Genomic DNA, 21774 nt, shown 5'->3' with positions numbered 1-21774 from the left:
AAAGAAAGGCAGTTGTGGATCAAATGATCGAAAATGGTGCTGGAAAGCCCGGGCAACGAATGTCATGAAACCGCGAACTGTCCAAGGAACTATCAAGCATGGAGACGGTAACATCATGATTTGGAGCTGTATGCTCTATGACGGTCCTGGATAATACATGTGTAAAATTGACGGTAGCATGGATAAACACTTGTACATTGAAATCCTTGAAGATCACTTGCAGAAGTCGGTGGAGTTCTATGGCAAGGATCTCGATGACATGGTGTTTCAACGTGATAACGATCCGAAGCACAAGGCTAAGACAGTTCAAGCTTGGCTAAGGGAGCAGAATATCGAAGTACTAGACTGGCCGGCCCAATCCCCAGATCTAAACCCAATTGAACATCCGTGGGTCGAGCTGAAAAGGCGCGTCAGTGACTATGATGAAATGCCAAAGTTCATGGCACAACTTTGGGAGCGAGTTCAGACGTGTCCTTGTAGAAAGCATACCAGATAGAATAGAAGCAGGTATTGAAGCAAAACAAGATACAAAGTATTAAAGAACAGTTAAACCACACAAAAATTCGAATAGGCAACAACCGATATTTTCCCCAGTGAGGCTTCCTATGGCAACATGCATTTTTGTCACAGATAGGGCATCGATTTGCCTATCCAATAATGTATAATGTACCGTGGCCTTACATTGAAATAATAGAGAGTAATTACTTGGGAGAAGTCAAATGCTCAAATAATCCGGATAGTTTTTGAGCCACTGTATAAATGGATATTTTTGCACCCACTTTTGATCCTGTTACTGCCAAAGGTATGTTATCATGGAAATAGGTCAAATTCTGATCGTGGCGTCACAGTATACAATGTCTTTAAAAGCTTCGCTGTCAAGTATGGAGACAAAATGTTCACTATATAATTTTGCGTTTGATCCACTGGGATTTAAAACCTCCAAGCTAATACATTTTAAAAAGATTTGAAACCATCCACCACAAAGAACATCGCTAACATTCATTTATAAAGTCGACAAAGTGCTTCTGTCCAAATCGAGGGATGTTGTATTGGACGATAATGCTTTGTAACTCCAAGCTTGACTTTTGCGATATTGTGAGCTTCGGTATAAGCGATGCTTGAAATTGTTAAGGTTTGGCTCCAGTTTCAACTATCTTGTTATACTCATGTAGATTTGCAATGTCTGCGTCACCTTCGCCGTAACTTTCAATTTCTTAGCCATCTTCCTTACGGGGCAAAATACTATCTTGCTTGCAATTTAAAATAAATGGATCACCAAATGTAGATGCGCAATATGAATATTATGCCTTTTAACCTGACGTGCAGAGTGATATCCAGCTCTCATGGAAGCCAGTTATATTCTTTCCCGAATTATCAGTTCTGTTACTTGTAAGCATATATCAATTCTCATTTCACATGCTCGGAAAAACCACAAGCATTTATATGAGACACATAGGCAGCGCTTGAATTTGGATTAAATGTAAGAGTTTACGTTCAATCGAAAGCAATATCTGCATCAATGAACCTACTATTTTAATCGCGTTCTCGACAGGAGATCCAGAAGTGCAAATTCTTCGCAGCAGTAAACAGAAAAATGGATCAAGCATTGCAAGCAGCGCTCTGTAACAGATATATTCATACAGCTCTGGGAGTGTTAGCAAGTAAATCGCAGGAACGCAGCTTCATTCAGGATATTCACGGTATGTTTGTCCAAGTTGCATCGAAAACTAGGAACAGAGCGTCGCTGGTCCGTGCGTCCGTTACCATTGAAGTCCTCCAAACTAATGTAAGCTGTAAAAAGAAGCGAAAATTGCGATAACTTCCAAAGCTTGGCAATTCCTCGATTGATACCCTCTATTTGCCTGTTTTTGATATCCAAAGTGCTCTTCACAAAATATCAAGGAAGCTGTTCAACATCTTTGTTTTTCTAAGCAGATCACTATTTATTAGCTGAAAGATTAATGAGTGAATAAGTTTCTAAATGGAGAAGAATACATGCGACGGCGTTTGCTGTATCCTGCTACATGTCGTCGTCGTTGTAAAAACTGCTTTCTAGCGAGAACTCTTGACTAACAGTGGCATGATAGCTACACAACTTGGACTGTGAACACATTTGTAGCACTAGTAATATCGGGGCTAAAATTTGGGCAATGGGAGACCTGTCACCTTTCGCCAACATGTCCATTTTCGCAGGACAGACTGAATAATGACTTTTGACCTTGATGATGTCAAGTACACAAAATATAAGAAACCGTCGCGGACAACACAGGTGCTGGGATCGACCAAATCGAACAACCAAAAGAAGGAAATATGGACTCAAAAAGCTTGCTCATGTAGTTCGTTGCCATCCTGAGAAATCGGAGGTACCTAGCAATATTAGCGATTGCCACCATCGTCCTTGTATGGTATCTATCACCATTCCTTCGGAGCAGCGACAGTCAAGTGCTTCAAGACTCTACGCAGCAGCAGAGTAACAAAGACCCGTTTAAAGACTACCGCCCACCGGAGCCGCAAGCACCTCCTGCTGGCAATAGACCCGACCTAGATCAGCAAGTACCCATTGTGCCACAGCCAGGCACCGTTTCCGAGCAGAGCGAAGACGCTTACTTTTTATTCACGCAGCATCCGCCCCCGCAAAAATTACGACCTGATGATGCAAAGACGGCTCTTCGTCAAAAGCGTATAGTAGAAGCCTTCCAGCACGCATGGCGCGGCTACGCCGCCGATGCTTTCGGCATGGACGAGTACCAACCGTTATCGCAAACTGGTCGCAACTGGGCTCCAGGCGGCATTGGCTTGATGATTGTGGATGCACTGGATACCATGTTACTGATGAATCTCACGGAAGAATACGAAGCAGCGCGTGATTGGGTAGCAACGCGGCTTGATTTTGACAAGCAACAAGATGTCAATGTTTTTGAGACCACGATTCGCGTATTGGGAGGATTGTTATCGGCTTATCACCTCTCTGGCGGCGATTCCATCTACTTAGAAAAGGCTCAAGATCTAGGAAACAGACTCGTAGGAGCCTTCAACACAGAATCTGGTATTCCATATCCGAGCGTTACTTTATCAACCGGATTGCCGTTCAAGTTTCATTCGACAAGTAGCACTGCTGAAGCAACTACGATCCAGCTAGAATTTAAATATCTAAGCCATCTGACTGGAGATTACAAGTATTGGGATGTTGCAGAACGAGTTATGCTTAAGATGAAGCAGCTCGTGGATAACGGAGAAACGGTTGATGGTCTTGTTCCTATTCTTATGAAGTAAGATTCATAGAGAAAATAGTTCGATACGTATTGGACTGCATATGTAACATGTAGTGTAGCCCTGTCACAGGCCTCTTTGTTACGCAAGAGATTCGTCTCGGTTCCCGTGGAGATAGCTACTACGGTAAGTCCTTGCTAGAGCTCTTGGTTCTTCGACTTTCGTTACAAAAAATTACAACTCTTTTTTTATCTATTCGTTAGAATACTTGATAAAGCAGTACCTGCAGACAGACAAGACGGAGCCATTGTACCGCGATATGTATGATCACACGGTGCAAGGCATCCGGAAGCATCTCCTTGGCAGAAGCTTCCCTAACAATCTTTTGTATATTGGCGAGGTTCAGCAATCACGACTAGATGTATTAAGTCCAAAAATGGACCACCTTGTTTGTTTCATCGGTGGCACCTTTGCAATTGGTGCTACGCAAGGCTTGAAGCTTACAGACAAACCGCTCATGACTCAGAGCCACATCGACGATTTGGATATGGGCAAAGATATTACGCGAACGTGCTATGAAATGTACAACACGACCGCGACAGGACTCGCAAGCGAGATTGTGTACTTTAGCACGAAACCAGACAGCCAATCAGACATTTTGATCAAGCCATTGGATAAGCACAATCTGTTACGCCCGGAAACTATGGAGAGTCTTTTCGTCCTTTGGAGAATTACGGGTGACCCAATTTATCGGTACGTAAACAATGTGTTCACTCATTTTATCCATAGAGTCGCTTACTTTTTACAAATAGCGAGTGGGGCTGGAATATATTTGAAGCGTTTGAGAAGCACACCAAACTCCCTGTAGGAGGTTACGCCGCGCTCAAGGATGTGACACGGGTACCAGCACCCAAAGACGATCGCATGGATACTTTCTTTTTGGTAAGATGGTGTTGAAAGGAAAAGCACAGAAAGACTTCAGTTACTGACATCCCGGCTTGCGTTGTCAGGCCGAGACATTAAAGTATCTCTATCTACTGTTCAGTCCCGACGACCTTATACCTTTAGACAAGTATGTCTTCAACAGCGAAGCGCATCCTTTGCCGATCTTTAGACCTGCGAAATAAACGATAAAGACTTTACTGTTCCTTTAAAGTTAAAAACCAAAAGGGCCAAACACAAGATGGCAGTGGGCGCCAATTTTTTTTTTTCGAGTTCCTTGACCCAGCCAGTGTCAGCTCTTCACAATGGATACGTCGATGCAAGTTCTGAGCGTTGCTCAAGTCTATGCCAATGTGAATCTGAAACAGCCGAAGGAGTATTACGATTATGAGTCGCTGCAGGTCGAGTGGGGGTAATAGCTTTTGGGACAACTGGACATGGAATGCAGATAAGTTGAGCGTCTATGCAGTAATCAGGAACACTATGAAATCTGCCGCAAGATTGGTCGTGGAAAGTATTCCGAAGTCTTCGAAGGACTTAACATTCTGAACGGCGAAAAGTGCGTAATCAAGGTCTTGAAACCGGTCAAGAAGAAAAAGATCAAGAGAGAGATCAAGATCCTGCAGAACCTTACGGGTGGTCCGAATATCATTGGATTACTGGACGTTGTCAGAGACGAGCAGGTTCGTTTCTAACAAATGACGAAAACAGGCATAATAATAACTAGGAACATTGAATATGTACAGTCGCGGGTTCCGTCTCTTATCTTTGAGCATGTAAACAACATCGAATACAAAGTTTTGTATCCACGTTTCACCGATTACGATGTACGATACTACATGTACCAATTACTTAAGGTAAATTTGACGGGCAAGGTTGGAAGTAAGGATTAGAGGAATTTAAAAATAATCGATTTGTGCTAGGCATTGGACTATAGTCACTCTAAAGGCATTATGCATCGGGATGTCAAGCCGCATAACGTAATGATCGATCATGAGAAGAGACAAGTAAGGAAGATTGGCAGCAATCGATAACAAGTTGGAATATTGGATGCTAAGCCTTAGCTACGTAGCTGCGATTAATCGATTGGGGCCTTGCAGATTTTTATCATCCGGGAACTGAATACAACGTACGCGTTGCATCACGGTGCTACAAAGGCCCGGAACTGTTGGTGGATTTGCAAATGTACGACTACAGTTTGGATATGTGGAGCTTTGGCGCAACCTTGGCAGGCATGGTAAGGGCTGCTATGTTAACACATTGTAGTTCATAGTGGTCTTTAACTTTACCCTATTGTCGCTTAGGTTTTCCGCAAAGATCCTTTCTTCAATGGACAAAATAATCAGGACCAATTGGTGAAGATCGCTCGCGTCTTGGGAACACCGAAACTTTTCGAATACCTCAAGAAATACAACTTGGAACTAGACCCCCATTTTGACAAATTACTTGGAAGGTAAATAAGATGTAGCCCGTTCAAAGCAAGAGACTTTATACTTATGGCTGTCGTAATCAGATACGCAGCGAAACCTTGGTCAAAATTCGTTACCTCGGCGAATCAGCGCTACATCTCGGAGGAGCTTTTTGACCTTCTGGACAAACTTTTACGTTATGACCATCAGGAACGATTGACGGCACGGGAAGCCATGAACCATCCTTACTTTGGTGAGTAGAGCTCCAGATTTAAGGATATATGATGTTGATTTCGCTTATATACATCAAATGTAATAGCTTCGGTCCGCGAGCAAGAAGGCCAGGAGATCTAAGCTGATCCTAAAGGTATGGCCCATGCAATGCGCGGCCTGTCTTTTGCCACACCCCACTATTTTTTTCATTACCTGTATGCATACCTCGAATCATCCATTATAAACCTGCTTGTTCTCATACGGTGTAGCTTCAACATTTGAAATCTATCTTTCTGTTGCATGTTGGAACGGTACAAGGAATGAATACACGCGCGAAAATTTTTCTGACTCTTTATATACGCGGAACGCACGACAGTTATGCATTCTATTACTATGATACATTACGAATATTTGCAACAGGTGCAAAAAAGGGATTAGCAAGTAATTAGAGAATAGGTTTGTTTCTAAGAAGGAGCTCTATTTCTAGAAAGGTACCGTCGAGATTCTATTTTAGAACGACAGAGTGGACTATTGGGGATATGGAATGCTCATCAGTAAATGTGTGAACATACTGATTATGATATACGGCACTCACCAATGTTCCAACTCTCTCGCGCAATTCTGGCCCCATCCAGTGTGAAGACAAGGCAGAAGGATTACATCTTTTGGTTCTGAAAAGCATATAGTACACAGTGGGCCGTCCCAGTCATACTCTGATTCACTGCTTGTGCAGCTTTTGCAGCTGCCAGCGTCAGCTGCCGAGGACGTTGAGGAGGAGGTGGTGGTAGTTGCGGAGGTCGAGGAGGAGGAAGAAGATGATGAAGAGGAATAAGCAGCAGCAGCAGTAGAAGAGGTGCAGCGTTTACGACATTGATGAGGGTGTTGATGGCTTTTATCCTTGTTCTTGTACTTTTTTGCTCGCATCTTGACATGTTTGCGCACTTGCGAGCGATACTCTTCCGTCATTGTATTAGCTTGGCAGATACCCTTGTACTTGACCCTGACTGGAGGTGGAAACATCCATGGACGATCGCCGAGATTCAACAGCACGTGTTGATGAGTTGTCAAGCTGACGGCTGGAAATAGTCCCAAGCCTGTGCCACGACGCTCCGTGCGCGCAGGATGGTCGAACTCGACCGTCAGACCGAGATCGCAGCCATTGATGAAAAACGTGCACAGGCCATTGTCGATATCGATGAAACTGCCTAGAACGTCTCCGGCGCGACAGTGCACGCGTGGACGACCGCGAGGATACACCGCTGAACCATCCGCCTATAGTTATTTGTCGTTAGAGAATATCCGCACATTACGATTGTTGATATTTATAACGCTACTAACCCAAACAGCAGTTCTGTAGGTATCAAAGGCAAAGCCGTGCTATCGTAAAGTTAAGGGCATGGATTAATCAAAACGGTAAAATAACGAGGAAGTCGCATTTGTTTTACTTACGCAGTCGTCGCCTACACCGTAACCTTCTTCTGGCGAAAACCGACACCGATTGGTTGCCCAGCCAAGCTGCATGATCCCAGTCGTTAGAAGCAAAGCTTCATAGTACCATTTTCCTTGGTTGACCGAGGCAGTGGCGCGTATTGACTCAAAATGCGGATGATCGTTGCGTATCTCGAGACCATTGCTACCTATCTTGAGATGGCGCGTGCAGTCAAATATATTCATGGTTGCATTAAGATGTGTCAAGTTCCAAGAGCATGCCAGCTTGCGGTATATCAGTACTCTAGTGTTTCTTTTCTTTTTCCAAATACTTATTTTTTTTTTACCTTTTCCCCGCTGCAGAAAACGCTGTCGAGTGCCCAACGTGCACAGTGAGCTAGCTGCACGTACAGCACCCACTGTTGCCGCAATTGTCCTTCAGGAGGTATAAATCCCGTATCAAAGCTGTTGAGTTCCATGGCGACTGATTTCAAGTAGAAATCATCCAGTAGATCTTTATCCTTGTTATCTAACGATGGAGAATCATCCAGTGACCAGCAGTCTTCTTGTTGCCGCCTTTTTCGTCGCTTTTGGGAACCGGTTTCAAATAATCCTGATAATTGTTTCTTGAACCAATGCCATTTTTTCCTTGACATGGACTTTTTCTGCTGTTGATGATGATGCTGCTGCTGCTGCTGTTGCTGTTGCTGGAAAAGTGGAGAAGGCGGATGCAAGGGCAGCGTAGGTCCAAGCGAGGATGCGGGTGAGTAAGATGACAACAGATAGATCCGATGGTTGGCTTCCTCGCATTCGCGAATAACTCGCCAGAGAATCTCCCGGATATTGCATGGATGCTGCATGATTTCTTCTTTAATCAATCCTAAACATAACAAAGCCATTGAGCGAACACATATCCAAATTTATTCATATAATGAACATACCTGTCAATGCAAATTTTTCTAAAGCAATGATAGCGAACATGCGAACTCGCAGATCTTCTTCCGAGTCGGCCACAAAATGCAGCATAAGATCGCCTACTTGATAGTGGTACAGTTTTCGTGCAAGATCACCCGCAAATTTCTCGGCTAACAGTGCCCAGAGCGTTGTCGCGTTGAGTTTCAAGAGAGTGCTGGGCGCATCGTGTCGCCGAGACTGCACGTCTGTTCTGTTGTCGTCGCACTGAGGGCACGGTATCCTCCAGCTGATATTCTTCGAGTACCATGACGATCGTGCAAGGAGCCAGGAGAGCGTGCGATACAACTGCCGGTGCGGTTTGTTCAACTTGGCCAGCATCACCGGTGATACTGCCGACATGGTGTCTCGCGATGGCAACGTTGCTCGATCGACGACGTGGCTCAGAAACGCCATCGCAACAGGACTTTCTGGGTCCAGCGATGATATTATTGTACCAATAAATGCGAGGTATCCCGGTGCTGTGGTGGTGTTAAAGATACAAGTCAGTGAACCATGAAGGATACCAAATTTGGTCTTTTTTTTTCTCTCTTTACCTTCGTATGCAAGATTAAATAGAGTATCAAGCGCATGAATCATGCGTCTTTCCCGATCATAAAACTCTTGCGACGATACTCTTCGACTACTCCTTCTCCTTGTTGCTGTAGTCGCTGAACTAGCAGTATTGGAGCTCCTGCTTGTCCTTCGTGAAGACTGCGCGGACGTCGTTCTTCCACCAGCGCCGTTAACATTTGTCGCTGGAGCCTGCATGCGTGGCATATCCTCGTGCGGAAGTTCGTAAAGATGATTTTGTGCGATGGCTAGTATCCGTTGCCAGGATGTCTCCACCAAGCGCGTTGTAAACTCCATAGACGAAGAGTTTCGTAAAGTCGACGACATCTGCAGAGTATCCCATAACGGCATCTGGGAGAAACGATATTATTTCGGAGCGTGACAGGAATCGTTTGAGAGTAGAAAAGGGAGAAAAAGGAAACGAACATACAGATGTACACACAGAGATAATAATAACCCCATACTATACGTGGTATATTTTGTCTTAGACATGAGTACCGTGAAAAACAATACCGGAGACTTATCGACGTCGAGGTCCCCACCGATGATCTGTTTGCGGCGTTGTTCTAAATATTACTGCTGGCAAGGCAGATTCACGCGCGGGAAAACATTGTCTGGTCTACCACGATAGCTATCTAATATCTTGCCTGAGCACAATCTTATCTCGCAGTTTCTCAACTCCAAATGCTGCTTAATACAAATTGGCTGCGGAGGCGCATTAGTGATAGAAATAGTAGGTTAGTATATTACTTGTGCAGCGTTTTAAAGAACCTGCTCACGTGAAAACAAAAGAACAAACAAGCAGTGGCATCCAATGGAATGGATCAAACAGATTATCCCCGTGAAAATCACTCTACCTTGATCTGTCAATTTTCTTTTGCCATGATTGCATAACAACGCGGTTTTCCTTCTAAGGGAATACTCAAGATTGTTCCATTGACAAAAGATACATGTCTTCGGCTAGACTCCGAGCTCTATTACAACCAAGCGAGCATACTGGTGCAAACTATCAGTCTACTGAAGAAAAAGAGTGAAAAAGAAAAAAAAAGAAAAACAAACACGGAGAGCACGGAAGTACGCAGACTTTTACCCGTCAATTCCGTCCTTAGTGGCATAATATTATTTCATGCGTATCAGCGACGTATCAGACAAAAGCACAACGTAGGAACGAATTCTGCTCCCAAATTCAACTAAGCAGTTTACATACTGAATTAGACAGATCCACCTAGCAGCGGCGTGTGGAAATAATGGTGTCACGCCAATCCGACTCTTCCCAGAGTCCTACCTAATTATAGAAAGTGGTCATAGCTCTCTAGAAGGGCATTAATGCCGTCCATAGGAATACGTCAGTTAATAAAATGGAAATTAAAGACGCATTCATATCTCTAGTTCGCGCTTTATTCTCCGTTTTAAGATATTATCGAGAGAAATAGCTTGTTCAGTACAACTAGCATTCTTCCTTTGCTTCGCGTCAAATTGTGGTGTTAATATCATAAAAATAATTGAATTCTATGGATAAGTGTACAGAATGAATTATCAACTTATGCAGAGTCGGAATTAAGATTACAGAACTTCTGCAAAAACGACATTGCATGTGGCACACATAGGGCAAAGTTGTGGGTCGTTAGGGGAGCAGTTGGGGAATGAAAATCTTCATATCTAAAGGAGAGGAGACGCGCGATAATGCAACATGCAATTGACCACGAGAAAAGACTAGTGTGGGAAGACAGAGGCTTATGCGACGCATAGTTTTGGCCCTGGTCATTGTTGATAGTCATTGCAAACGCAGAGAATACAGGGAATTGCCTTCGCGATAGAATGGATGGAAGGGACCCCGTATCCGGTGCTCGCAAGTCGACGCAGAGTATCTGTGCAATCCCATCTTCAATGAGACGACGCATAAAGCGGGCCGCAAATTAGGCGCGTACCGTTGCAGAAGCCTCTGGTCGGGTCGATATTGAGCATTAGCATAACAAACTGTCCGTATTTTGGACGCATGTAGGGTAAAAGCATATGGAGGCTCTTAGACCTGGCGAAGCTGCAAATTGCCAAATATTCGTGTTTTTAAATGGCTTGCCACATGATTTCTGTGTCTGATGGATCATTGCCTCGCTCTGCGATGAATTCAGGCGTCTAGCGGCGATACGCAGCCTATCTGCATCCTTGTATCTGGACGTGAACACTTGATGGGCACCCCCTTGGTAAATTTTTGAATATCTTGTGGACGGAGACTGGTGCTGTTCAGTTATCCCCGTGTACTGTTGGACGCATTTTGCGAATTCCTTGATGTCGGCTCGAAAGCAGAGTACTTTGAGCCGTTCAACCTAGAGATGTTACTGCCGGTATAGAGAGGTTTCCATATCTCTATTATCGATCATAGTAAATCATGACGCATAGTTTTGAAAGACCTGGAGATTTAGATAACCAGGACACCCTACACACCCATCTAGAATGGATTTGACTTTTGCGAGTTAAGAATTGTATTCCTCAAGAGACTGAGATGCAGCAGGATTTGAACCCGTTCGACTTGGCTATTGATGAATAATGTACCAAGGAATAGAAAACCGCGAGTGTTGGTCGGAGTCATCTGGTATTCGAGCCCTGTGCTTGCAGCAACGAAGCGATGCTAGTGACTACTAGCTAAAAGAAGGAAAAAGGAAACCGCGTCGGCGGGAATTCAGAGTTTTTCGAATCGAAGGTTCTGGAACAAAATATAGCCGTTGTTGTTAATCTTTGTAGAAGAACGAAACGTAAAAGAATAAGTAGCTCATAATTCAATCCAAGCAGTTGGAACATTACAAGTTTTAGATTGCAGTAAATGGTATATACATAATAAAAAGCGGTCGATTGTGCTGATGAGTCGTCTACCATCCAAGTTTTGGCAAACAGCAGCATCTGACGGCATCATGTGCTGATACACAAGGAGATGATGGGTTGCACGGTCGCCTGGTCAAGACTTATTCATTTTTTTATCGACGTTCGGCGCTCCTCTTTGTCTCAGCACCTCGGCTTTGAATATTCATTGTTACGAATTAAATACGGATGCCAAACAATACGATGCAATTTGATATTTATATACTGTTGTAAAGAGGAAGAAAAAACTTTGCAAGTCGCGTCTCTTCCTCCCCCCCCAAAAAACTTTTTCCTTGTCAAAACCGGTGTCTCGGTTTGCGAAACGCCGAAACAAGCGCGACCCGGAAATATTTTATCCATCGGTTAATAGATATACGCAAACTAAAACGAAAATAATTAAAACCGGGCAAAAGTAGAGCTTTGTAGATGAGAAAGGTCAACCGCTTTACTTGCATTTTGCATACGCTGACTTCACAAAGCATAACAGACATCAGCAGTATGATATCTTTAGAAATTCTTTGTCAGCTTGGTAATTCATGCACTGGCACGATTAATAATATGCAAGTACGTCACATGTATGCGCCCTTTACCTGGGCCAATATTTTTCCAAACGTCATATCGTTGCACATTCTCGTTTTCTCTTGTTTCCTAGACAACAAGAGCCATTACCCTGTACAGATTGTTGCAAACACGTCCAGAAAAACTGCTCTTGTATAGAAAAGTGTATAAAAGGACAATTTCATGCCCATACCTGCCACATTCTCCATGTTTCTGGGTGGATCCCTTTTCAGAAAAAAAAAGAGAGTTTGGCATCATTGTTCCCGCTCGTGTAACGAAAAGATCGCCCGGAACACGGCGAGTAAGTTTTGCCGATTATTTAGAATTACGACTGTAAACGTACTGAACCAGACGGCTGCTGTACTACACTTTAGAGCCGCAGCAATGGACATGGTGAGGAGCTGCGTACGACGCGGTTCTCCTACGGGCCGGTGCAGAATGATATGATTTTTTTCTGAAGCATTCCTTTCGGAGATAGAGTTGTCTGAAACAAACCGAGGGCCCAAATTTCGTCCCAGACAGGACAGACGACAACATTATTATCTAGCTCGCTTCTCTTTTTTGTTTGTCAGTCCCTCTCTTGTTTTTTTCTTTCTTTTTTCCTTCATCCCATCCAAACAACATGACCTATCGGTCACTCGCTCTATCAGCAACAGCCTTGCTGCTACTCGCAGGATCCGCGTATGCTCAGCATGACCATGGCTCTATGACGGGGGACCCTCCAATGCCCCCATTCAATGCAACCGGCGACGAGCCAATGTCATACGCACTCTTCCCTGATAACAAGGGATACTTTTACACGCACGTTACGTTGATGGTCCTTGCATTCTGGGTGTTGATGCCGATGGGTAAGCAAAAGATACCGGGATGAAAGCAATGTCATGCGTTTCCTTCACGTCGCTGACTGCCTCGCGCCATTTAATATCAGGTATCATGTTTGGTATTGCTCGGTCGTCTTTGCATGTGCCAACACAAATCCTCATGTTCCTTGTCGCGTTGCTTGGATATTTCTTTGGCAAGCTCTACGGTCACTCAGTACCTCATTTCTATTCTGGCAATGTCCATCACTCTATGGGCTGGTTCCTGTTTCTCTTGATGATTGCGCAGCTTGCCGTCGGTATCGTCCGCAAGATTGCGAATGCTGTTGCACGCTCCCAAAATGCGCAATATGATCGCCTCGAGAGCGTCCACCTCGTGAACCGCAGTGCATCATCGTCATCATCCGACCGCCGCAGCGATTTCTCTGATGATACCTTGCACAACAACCACAATGAAAACGAAGACTTTGACTACGACAAGGACGACGTCATTACATCTCCAATTGATTTGGATGACGAAGATCCTCTCACTCCTCCCGAAAAACCATCACTGGTAAACCGCATGTTCGACAAGATTTCACCCTACATTCCCAATGTTGTAAAGAAGGTCTTTATCACCCTTGCATATAATCCATTCACCAAGACCATCTGCCGCTACTGGCACACTATTGTCGGTCGCCTCTTTGTCATTCTCATCTTTACTCAGACCTTGAGCGGCCTTGTTGTTTACCACGGTGTCTGCAGGTGCGCGGTTCACAAAAAATTTAGCGAGATATGGGGTTAGAGAAAAATTAACCCTTTTTTTTCTTCGGAAAATCGTTTAGATCCTGGGATGTTCTTGGATGCATTGCACATCTCATCAAGGGCGGTATTTTCTTCTTTTACGGTATTTTGACCTTTGGTCGCTATCTCGGTGCATTCGCTGAATACGGCTGGGCATGGAACCGTGTCGATGGCGCTAGCAAATTCAGCTTTGAAATGATTGAAAGTTGCCTCATCTTTGGTTACGGCATCACCAACACTTGGATGGAACATTTTGGCCAGAATCCAGAATGGACACACAAGGACTTTGAACATGCTAGCTTGGCTTTCATGTAAGTCACATTTGTCATCTTTACCTTTGAACGTTTGCTAACAAGCATAATCTATCACATAGGTGGTGGTGGTGTGGTCTTTTAGGCATTCTTGTCGAAAGCCGAGCTCTTCGCCGTCTCTTGCAGCGTGCTATTACCAATGCTCCTTTGGACATGCCCCGTCATGAACCTCAACAAAGCTACTCGCTCAATCCTTTCCCCGCCTTGATCGTCTTGTTCACCGGAGCTTCCATGGGTAACCATCATCAAGATACTGTGTATTCCACAAACATCCACTGGCTTTGGGGTTTGTTGCTTTCTCTGGCTGCCATGTGCCGTTTCGTCACCTACATCACGCTCTACCGTAACCCTCCCACCAGCGTCGAACCATCCAGACCTCCCAGTGAAGCTTTGGGCGCCTTCTTGCTGATTTCTGGCGCCATCCTGTTCATGGCATCCAACTCGGGTACCCTAACGTGGTTGAGACGCAACAACATTGACAAGATGTTCTTGATGAATATGTGTGTCGCTCTCACCTCGATGGTTCTTTGCTACGTGACCGCCATGATCATCCTCAAGGCTTGGGCAATGAAACGCGAAGATGCAAAGAAGGCAAAGCTGCGACCCTTCCGTCAACAGCAGCATCAACGTGAATCCGCTTAAACATCTATCTTTCTTTCTCTTTCTATATTCTTGTCCCCCTTTGTTTTCCACATATTGCATACATCTTTCTAGCTTTGCTGTCCATTTTTTCTTGCTGCCATTGCACCCACTTTGATCATATATTTCTCTGCTTGTACTCTTAAATTTCTTAACTTTTTCCGTTTCTTCGTGCCTTCTAGTACGTACAAATTTCTGATGCGCGAAATGGCTGTATTTTGTTTTTTTCCTCTTAATTATTAAATCTGATGATAACCTAGCATTGAATTATAACTATCCATCTGCGTATGCGTTTTCTAATTAAGACAGGTAATCCAAAAATATGAGACGGCACGTGTAACAGACTCATTTGTACTTTTTGGCCAATCGAATCTTGATACACACAGCATTCTCCACCAGTGCACCATACAGTGTGTAACACGATATTCAAGCAGCTGTTTCATGTATATACGAATTCCTGTATTCATTTCAGATAACGTCAATTTACTATAATGCGATAGAGGGTGGATTCCATATTATATATATGGGCATGCAAAGATTAACAGCAAAGTTCTTATATATAAAAAGAGAAAAGAACAAATGTATAGGGATCAGGATGGTAGGAAGATACGAATGAAAAAAGGATGCGTATTTTCTTTACCACCCAAAAGCAGCCTTGAAAAGACCGGAGAGACCAAACCACGATGAAGACTTCTTCTTTTCTTCGTTCTTTGGTTCTTCTTTTTGGTCTTTCTTCTCCTCGTCGCCGTCTTGCTTTCCAGACGAAGATGCACCTTCCTTTGCACCTTCCTCCGATACAGGTTGTTTTGATACTTTAGAGGCTTGCTCCTTTTCTTGAACGGTTTGTTCATTCTCGTTCGTTTCTGTGTTTTGCTCGTTTGGCACTTCTTGCTCGATACCGTTTTCCTTGACGGTTTCTTGTTCAATTACAGTCTCCTTGACGACAGTGGTCTCATGCTTTCCCTCGGTCGTATCTGGTTTGCTTTCTTGATCTTGTTTCTCTTGAGCTACATTCTCTTTATCATCCGTTTCTGTCTGTTCGACGGATTTGTCCTGGTTTTCATCTTTCTCTTGTTTTCCTTGAGGTTTTGTATTCTTGTCTTCAGTAGTAGTCTTGTCATCGATAGCTTCATCGACGGTCATGTCTACATCGTTTGATGCATCTACCTGTTGCTTCTCATCTTGAGACTTTGTGCTAAAATCGATACATGAGATTCTCCCGTTTCGCAAAACGCATTCATCCATTGGCAATATTACATGTCTCTTTGCGCTTGTTCCTGCTGCTGCTGCTCCGTTTTGTCAACGGTTTCTTGGGAGTTTTCACTGGATTGCTGAACCAAATTTTTAGTAAAAACAAAACGCGTTTTCCAAGAGACACTGATCTAACCAGTGGAACCTCATCAGGCTCGTCATTCTTGTTATTCACAGCGTGAGTAGCGCCTGGAAGCGAGGCAAGATGAGTCGACGGTGTTGTTGCTGGAATACCCGTTGCTATAGCTACTACTCACCTCGTTTTCTGGTTGCCCTTTTGGCCGGTCGTTCCTCGACAACGGCACGTTTTCTCTTGTTTTTGGCTGGCACTGACACAAAGGAAGGTACTCTGGGATCTTCCATCTCGCACAAACGTACGCTCACAGGTACTGCAACAAAGTGTCGGAAAAAAAAAGAGGGGTGTACGTTTTGGGGTCGTGTCACGCCAATGCTGCACTTTTTTTTTGCCTGCTGCTGCTGTTCTATCGGAGCAGGTTGCACACATGCTGCTGCTGCTGGTGTTCCTGAGCAAACAAAAAAAAGTTTTGCATTTTTGTCCTGCCGACGTCGATGCTTTAGCCAAAAAAAAAACTACTAAAAAGAAACAATGGTATCGCCTCAGGCATGATTGTCCACCGTCCCTTCTGCCTACTTGATAAAATCGTAATACGTTCCACAATGCGCTTTGTTGTTCTTGTTGCTGGTTCTTTCCAGAACCCGTGTAATTGGACCGAACCTGCATCCATTGCATATTACTCCTACCCACGACTTACCCCAAAACTGGATGCACACTACCAAACGTCCCACTTTGCTCTGTGAGCTGCTTTTGTCACAATCTTTTTTCTTTTCTTCGGCTACTTATCATCTTCTTTTCGATCTCGTACTCAACTACTACCTCTATGCAACCAACCTGTCAGAGTCTCCTTTTTCCCCAGAGATCTGTCATTTCTTCTGACAGCCAAAAATGGTTCTGAGATTAGCATCTTATTTCTGCTTTCCCTCATACGTGTCCTCCGGAATCAGCATACGTATCTTCAAGACGTATCTACGACAGTGCGGCTATGCAGTTGAAAAAACAAGAGATTTTGCATTTGCTTCCACGGTGACAGTTAACGAATAAGAATGGCCAACCATTGTGTGGAAAATCTTCCAAACTTCATTTGATTGTTATCTTTAATGAGCAAGAAACCAACAACTTTGTGCAGAGACGAGTACAGATTCATTATCTACTTTGTATTGCCGAAAGAGTCAGCTGAGAAGGATACAATGAGGAGTATTTTCATACTCTTACACAGCTCCCAGCAGTGTGGTTAGGCGAGTCTTTGTCTGCTGCGATTTATATATCCATTTCGTACCTTCAACATACACCATCTGTATTCTCTTTTCTCATTTTGAACTTTATACTTTCCAAGTTGCACGTATGGTATCAGCGCACATTGATGCTTTGCCAGTCTCGTACCAACTGACCGACGCAGCCAAGCAACCAGCTTGCTTTTATCGACGTTCGCTTCCAGTACCACCAGCACCAACTCCGGTCGACTGGAACAGACCACATCGACGGCCATTCCGAGAGTCGGCTTACTACTGCTCAGAACAGCAACAACGGGAGAAACCAAAGATTTTATCATCTGCCTTCGCAGCACTCAGCGAGGATGCCTTGTCCGATATTCCAGAGGAATCGAGCTGCATCCTGAAGGAAGAAGAAATGGCAGCAGCGTGGCAAGATGATATCAATCAGATCAGGCAGACGACGTTGCTTGTATTGGACGAAGTAAAACGGCTGGCCCGTGAGCTGTTGGATACAGAGCAACGCGCACAGTTATGGCAGGACCAATACATGAGGGCACGAGAGCAACTGCGAGCTCTGCAAGAGGAGAATGCGCAGCTGGAAATGTACATGATCGCTTCTTCCTCGGCTGGTTCCGAAACAAGACTCTCGCAGCAACAGCAGCCTCCTCGTATGCGAATATCATCGCTGGTTAGGTAAAGAGAATGTATAGCCACAAAGTACAAACAAAGGAAAATGCTAATTCAAATCCTAAAGTCGCTTCAAGCCTAGAAACATTATCAGATCTTTGAAGAAATCACAGTACAGCAAAGGATGGAAATCTTTGTAATTATTTCGTGTAAATGCTTCATTAAAATCGACAATGTAGTCTTTTTTGTATACAATGAAGCAACGTATCGAGACCTTTTTACTGGATTTTGAGAACGCCTTTGCGCTGTCGGAAGGAAGATTTTGAGTTGTTACTTCCCAAATTTCGCAGTAGTTCCCATTAAAAAGTACCTGTCGCATAGAGGTAAACCTCTGTTCGACCAGCTAACGCAAATCCCCACCCAGCAGCGCTGCAGACACTCTTGGTTAATAAAGATCTTGCATCCAATTATTGCTAACGTTACCTAAGACTACGAGATCATCAGTAGACGGCATTTACATAATGTCTGGTACTACTCACAGTACGCCCTTAATGGGCAGTTCCGGGGATCGGCGCCCGGATTTAATGCTGGATTGCTTGTTGTGATTGCTGCTTCATTTTGATCGCCTTTTTCTTGCGAGTCTTTTTCTTCTGAGTTTTCTGAGGGAGGAAACATGTTGGCCTCGTGCCAAATTTGACTGCATTTCTTGCAATAATAGCAATGTTATGGGCCGCCATTTTGTCACGGTGATATATAGTAAAATACTCTGGACATTGCTTAATCCTTATAATATCCCTTTTGGTGCCTGGTTGTTTCATTGGCTTCACAAAGCTCTTCTTGGATTGCCCAAGACAGCGCGGACAAATTTGAGACGTGTTATACTCGTTTGTTCTTGCAACGATAATGTCCTTGTCACTGGTCCGAGCTTTGTCCGTTATACGATTCGCTAGCCGTGTTTCCATAGACGACTGAGAGGCTCTTGTTGTAGTTGCAGAGACGCCATCTATTCCGAAGCAAACAACAGTGCTCCTTGAGCTGTTTCTTGGTATCATGTCTAATATCATATCTGCGGCTTTGCCGATATGAGATTGTATACTTTTGGTGGTATCCCAGGACAAACGCTTGATGGCCCCCTTATCATACAAGGAAGGCATAGCCGAAGATGATTGCCAGCCTCGACAATATTGTAGATATTCCGTTTGGTTTCCATGTTTGGACCCTTTTGACATCATCTCCTCTTTCGCCAATAAATCCATTCATTGTGCTTTCTCTTTATCAAGTATCGCATTGTTCATTTTTTGCTTTCCATATAGTTCGCTGCGCTTAATTGTTGTTTGTATACCTACAACACTTGTTGGAATCGATCGCATACAACGTCTAAAAATCAACTCGTCCTTACATTCCCGTTCCTCATTAGGAAGATAAAAGCCTGCTGGACGTTGTCCAAAATCTATTCCAATGAAACCTTCAATATCGTTGCGTCCACATAGCGTTGAAACATCGGGCAAATGGAGGGTGTTGTCTATCTTTGCAGGTGTACACCAGTCTCGATATTGAGCGCAGCACTTGATACCATCCGTCGTAAAGCGATTTGCTTGGACAAAGCGGTAGACTATTTTGCCGTTGCTGTCACTTGTAGTTGTTTGCAGTTTCTGGTCATAACGTCGTTTGGTGCATTTGACCGTATAATCTTTTCTGATTACGGCTTTTTCTGCTATGTTGAACAGAAACTGCAGGCTGTTGCCGTTGTGGGCCGAAAATGCGTCTTGTATATTCGAAACAGCTTGTGCATCTAGATCCGGTCTGAATTGATGTAAATTTTCCAATAGCGTTTTCACGAAGACGTCTGTAAACCCTATGGATTTAGTCGACATGATATTAGCCGTTGGGCAATAGAAAAGGTGTCTGTCAATGGGAAGCTCCGAGCCGCCATCGTTGTTTGCACAAGAAAGCCGTATTGCGTCTCCAAGCGTCCCATTCCTGGTGCTGCCTTTTTCAGACCCATACATCGCAATAAATCAATCTCTTTGTCGGATACTTGCCTTTTGACAATGGTACATCCGTAGTCATTTTCAAGCCTTTGGCGTTCCGTATTTACAAATGTAGTTATAACATCCTTCACTGGCTCTTCCAATTCGTCCACCTCTTCTTCGACTTTTCAAGTTCTTCTTGGTTATCAAAGATGTCATAACAGTCGATTTTGAAGATCATGCAAAATAGGGAACGGCGAAGATATGCACTTTCTGGCCAATTTGCGGGTCGAGTTTTTTTAGCAAGTGCTTCTTTCATGATATGTTCCCATGTAATAGTTGCTTGACCAGAAGTCTTTTCAAAAACTTGACGATCTGCTTTGCGGCCGATTCCTCAATTGTCGGGAAAGCTTTTTGGATGGTTTCTTTCGATTCGCAACGTCTGTTTGATTCCGTTTTGTTCATCCATTGCAACAGATCCTCTGTTGGTGGCCATCCTAGCGGTGCTCCTGCTTCTGTTGCTAGTCTTCCGCGCAGCATGTCAACGTAACGCTTGATAAAATTGTGGGTGCAGGCAGTTCGAAAGTTGCTATCAAGTACTTGCGCCATATCTTCCAATAAACGTGATCTCCGGTCAGAAGGCATCAATTCCGGGACTTCGCTCCAACGGTTGATGTAGGCTTCGTACCAAATCCGGCGGGCCAAGAGCATAAGGTTACCAAGTGGCCTGTTGTCATCGGTAAGCTGCGCCAATCTTTTGATCGAAGTATCGTTCGGAAAAGCAATGAGAGCATTTGGATTATGTATTTCACCTTTTCTTGATAGTTCGGGTCTGTCGTTCGCATTATATGCCACCTGACCGTTCTTGTTTTTGATGACTGATCTGTTTTGATACTCTGTCGCCATGTTTAGAAACCATATCCACGTCTTCATTGCGGCAGATCCGGAACATCCGGAAGCTTGGGCAAACTTTCCGCGGGTGCTTCGGCTCGACTGGTAAAACTTTGTGTATACCATACGTTTGAAATCTTGAATCGTAATCCCCTTCTTCAAGCAACCGCAACGTCAGATTTGCAAATTGTGTGGCGAGGCTTCTCGTCGTGTTTGCTTCGTGCACGACATTTCGTATAGTATCAGTCAATATTCTTGCTTGCCTAATGGCAACTTGTTCTCCACATTCTCGTTTGATTGTCGCAGAGAGTATCGAGGAGAAGAGGCCAGCATTCAAAGTAACGGTTTGATGACTGACGATGGAGATGCCCTTTTCCTTTCCATCAGGATCTTTTACCGATAACTTTTGGCGTTTACGGTCCCTTGATGGTGCGTTTTCTGCCTCATTTAGAGTACTTCTCGATCCATTTGGCTTCAATCGTTTTCTCTTTTTGGAACCTGTAGCTTTTGGAGTTTCAACAGGCTTCGTGTCAAAGTTATCGGTCTTCACATTGGGCAGTAGCTGGTATCGATGAGAGTGCTTTCCATAGTTATCTGGATGTACTGTAATGAAATGCGCTCTAGATCAATATTTTGATGACAATAAACTTGTATAAGAGCGTAACTTCAGCGATTATGACTGCGTCCAGGTTTAGTCTTTGCCACTGTGTTTTCGATTGTTTCAGACAACACTTCTGGATCCACACGGAGCGGAAACGATGGTTTGCGCCGAAGTTCGTTTCCGTTAATGTCGTGCATAAGTGGATAAGAATATTGTAGCAGGGCTGCTCTGAACCGATTCTTTTGATATGCTGACGCCCTAACATTCTCCAGAATCTAGTGTGTGATTGATATTGGCAGTGAGAACAATGCAAGTCAAGCCCATTCTATGCACAGAAAGCATCATACCGTTTCAAGTAGATCATTTACGAATGTAGAGTTGTTGCTAGAAAGCTCTGCTACCCTGTCCTTCGCCCAAGCAAACGATTTTCCATGCAGATTCGCAATAATCGTTACT

General features: G+C 44.0%; 10 protein-coding genes across 10 annotated transcripts; 5 read left to right on the top strand and 5 right to left on the bottom strand.

The window, feature by feature from the left end:
• Nucleotides 1-178: 178 nt before the first annotated feature.
• VTP01DRAFT_3547 (uncharacterized protein) lies at nucleotides 179-496 on the top strand (the record flags this gene model as incomplete). The annotated part of the gene is made up of 1 exon (XM_069382130.1): nucleotides 179-496. The coding sequence occupies one exon, from the start codon at nucleotides 179-181 to the stop codon at nucleotides 494-496; it is 318 nt and encodes a 105-aa protein (XP_069236289.1).
• A 1710-nt stretch (nucleotides 497-2206) lies between these two features.
• VTP01DRAFT_3546 (uncharacterized protein) lies at nucleotides 2207-4337 on the top strand (the record flags this gene model as incomplete). Its single annotated transcript, XM_069382129.1, has 6 exons — nucleotides 2207-2269; nucleotides 2338-3269; nucleotides 3332-3396; nucleotides 3474-3963; nucleotides 4023-4152; nucleotides 4221-4337. 6 exons carry the CDS (start codon nucleotides 2207-2209, stop codon nucleotides 4335-4337), a joined length of 1797 nt encoding a protein of 598 aa, XP_069236288.1.
• A 120-nt stretch (nucleotides 4338-4457) lies between these two features.
• On the top strand, nucleotides 4458-5915 carry VTP01DRAFT_3545 (uncharacterized protein; the record flags this gene model as incomplete). Its single annotated transcript, XM_069382128.1, has 8 exons — nucleotides 4458-4564; nucleotides 4622-4835; nucleotides 4899-5009; nucleotides 5076-5159; nucleotides 5225-5389; nucleotides 5457-5605; nucleotides 5666-5814; nucleotides 5881-5915. The coding sequence occupies 8 exons, from the start codon at nucleotides 4458-4460 to the stop codon at nucleotides 5913-5915; spliced, it is 1014 nt and encodes a 337-aa protein (XP_069236287.1).
• A 323-nt stretch (nucleotides 5916-6238) lies between these two features.
• VTP01DRAFT_3544 (uncharacterized protein) lies at nucleotides 6239-9077 on the bottom strand (the record flags this gene model as incomplete). The annotated part of the gene is made up of 7 exons (XM_069382127.1): nucleotides 6239-6302; nucleotides 6370-7046; nucleotides 7113-7151; nucleotides 7224-7487; nucleotides 7550-8082; nucleotides 8144-8635; nucleotides 8711-9077. The coding sequence occupies 7 exons, from the start codon at nucleotides 9075-9077 to the stop codon at nucleotides 6239-6241; spliced, it is 2436 nt and encodes an 811-aa protein (XP_069236286.1).
• A 3682-nt stretch (nucleotides 9078-12759) lies between these two features.
• VTP01DRAFT_3543 (uncharacterized protein) lies at nucleotides 12760-14691 on the top strand (the record flags this gene model as incomplete). Its single annotated transcript, XM_069382126.1, has 4 exons — nucleotides 12760-12985; nucleotides 13066-13699; nucleotides 13780-14049; nucleotides 14112-14691. 4 exons carry the CDS (start codon nucleotides 12760-12762, stop codon nucleotides 14689-14691), a joined length of 1710 nt encoding a protein of 569 aa, XP_069236285.1.
• Nucleotides 14692-15324: 633 nt separating this feature from the next.
• On the bottom strand, nucleotides 15325-16302 carry VTP01DRAFT_3542 (uncharacterized protein; the record flags this gene model as incomplete). Its single annotated transcript, XM_069382125.1, has 4 exons — nucleotides 15325-15883; nucleotides 15946-16019; nucleotides 16076-16128; nucleotides 16197-16302. 4 exons carry the CDS (start codon nucleotides 16300-16302, stop codon nucleotides 15325-15327), a joined length of 792 nt encoding a protein of 263 aa, XP_069236284.1.
• A 1057-nt stretch (nucleotides 16303-17359) lies between these two features.
• On the top strand, nucleotides 17360-18056 carry VTP01DRAFT_3541 (uncharacterized protein; the record flags this gene model as incomplete). The annotated part of the gene is made up of 2 exons (XM_069382124.1): nucleotides 17360-17922; nucleotides 17984-18056. The coding sequence occupies 2 exons, from the start codon at nucleotides 17360-17362 to the stop codon at nucleotides 18054-18056; spliced, it is 636 nt and encodes a 211-aa protein (XP_069236283.1).
• Nucleotides 18057-18259: 203 nt separating this feature from the next.
• Nucleotides 18260-19088, bottom strand: VTP01DRAFT_3540 (uncharacterized protein; the record flags this gene model as incomplete). Its single annotated transcript, XM_069382123.1, has 4 exons — nucleotides 18260-18285; nucleotides 18340-18345; nucleotides 18396-18553; nucleotides 18622-19088. The coding sequence occupies 4 exons, from the start codon at nucleotides 19086-19088 to the stop codon at nucleotides 18260-18262; spliced, it is 657 nt and encodes a 218-aa protein (XP_069236282.1).
• A 24-nt stretch (nucleotides 19089-19112) lies between these two features.
• On the bottom strand, nucleotides 19113-19926 carry VTP01DRAFT_3539 (uncharacterized protein; the record flags this gene model as incomplete). Its single annotated transcript, XM_069382121.1, has 3 exons — nucleotides 19113-19198; nucleotides 19256-19711; nucleotides 19899-19926. 3 exons carry the CDS (start codon nucleotides 19924-19926, stop codon nucleotides 19113-19115), a joined length of 570 nt encoding a protein of 189 aa, XP_069236281.1.
• A 215-nt stretch (nucleotides 19927-20141) lies between these two features.
• Nucleotides 20142-20843, bottom strand: VTP01DRAFT_3538 (uncharacterized protein; the record flags this gene model as incomplete). The annotated part of the gene is made up of 1 exon (XM_069382120.1): nucleotides 20142-20843. The coding sequence occupies one exon, from the start codon at nucleotides 20841-20843 to the stop codon at nucleotides 20142-20144; it is 702 nt and encodes a 233-aa protein (XP_069236280.1).
• Between the last annotated feature and the right edge of the window lie 931 nt (nucleotides 20844-21774).

This window comes from Rhizomucor pusillus (assembly GCF_041956525.1).
Source record: "Rhizomucor pusillus strain CBS 183.67 unplaced genomic scaffold VTP01scaffold_17, whole genome shotgun sequence".
Classification (NCBI taxonomy): Eukaryota; Fungi; Mucoromycota; class Mucoromycetes; order Mucorales; family Lichtheimiaceae; genus Rhizomucor; species Rhizomucor pusillus.
This window is presented reverse-complemented; position numbering and strand designations above follow the sequence as displayed.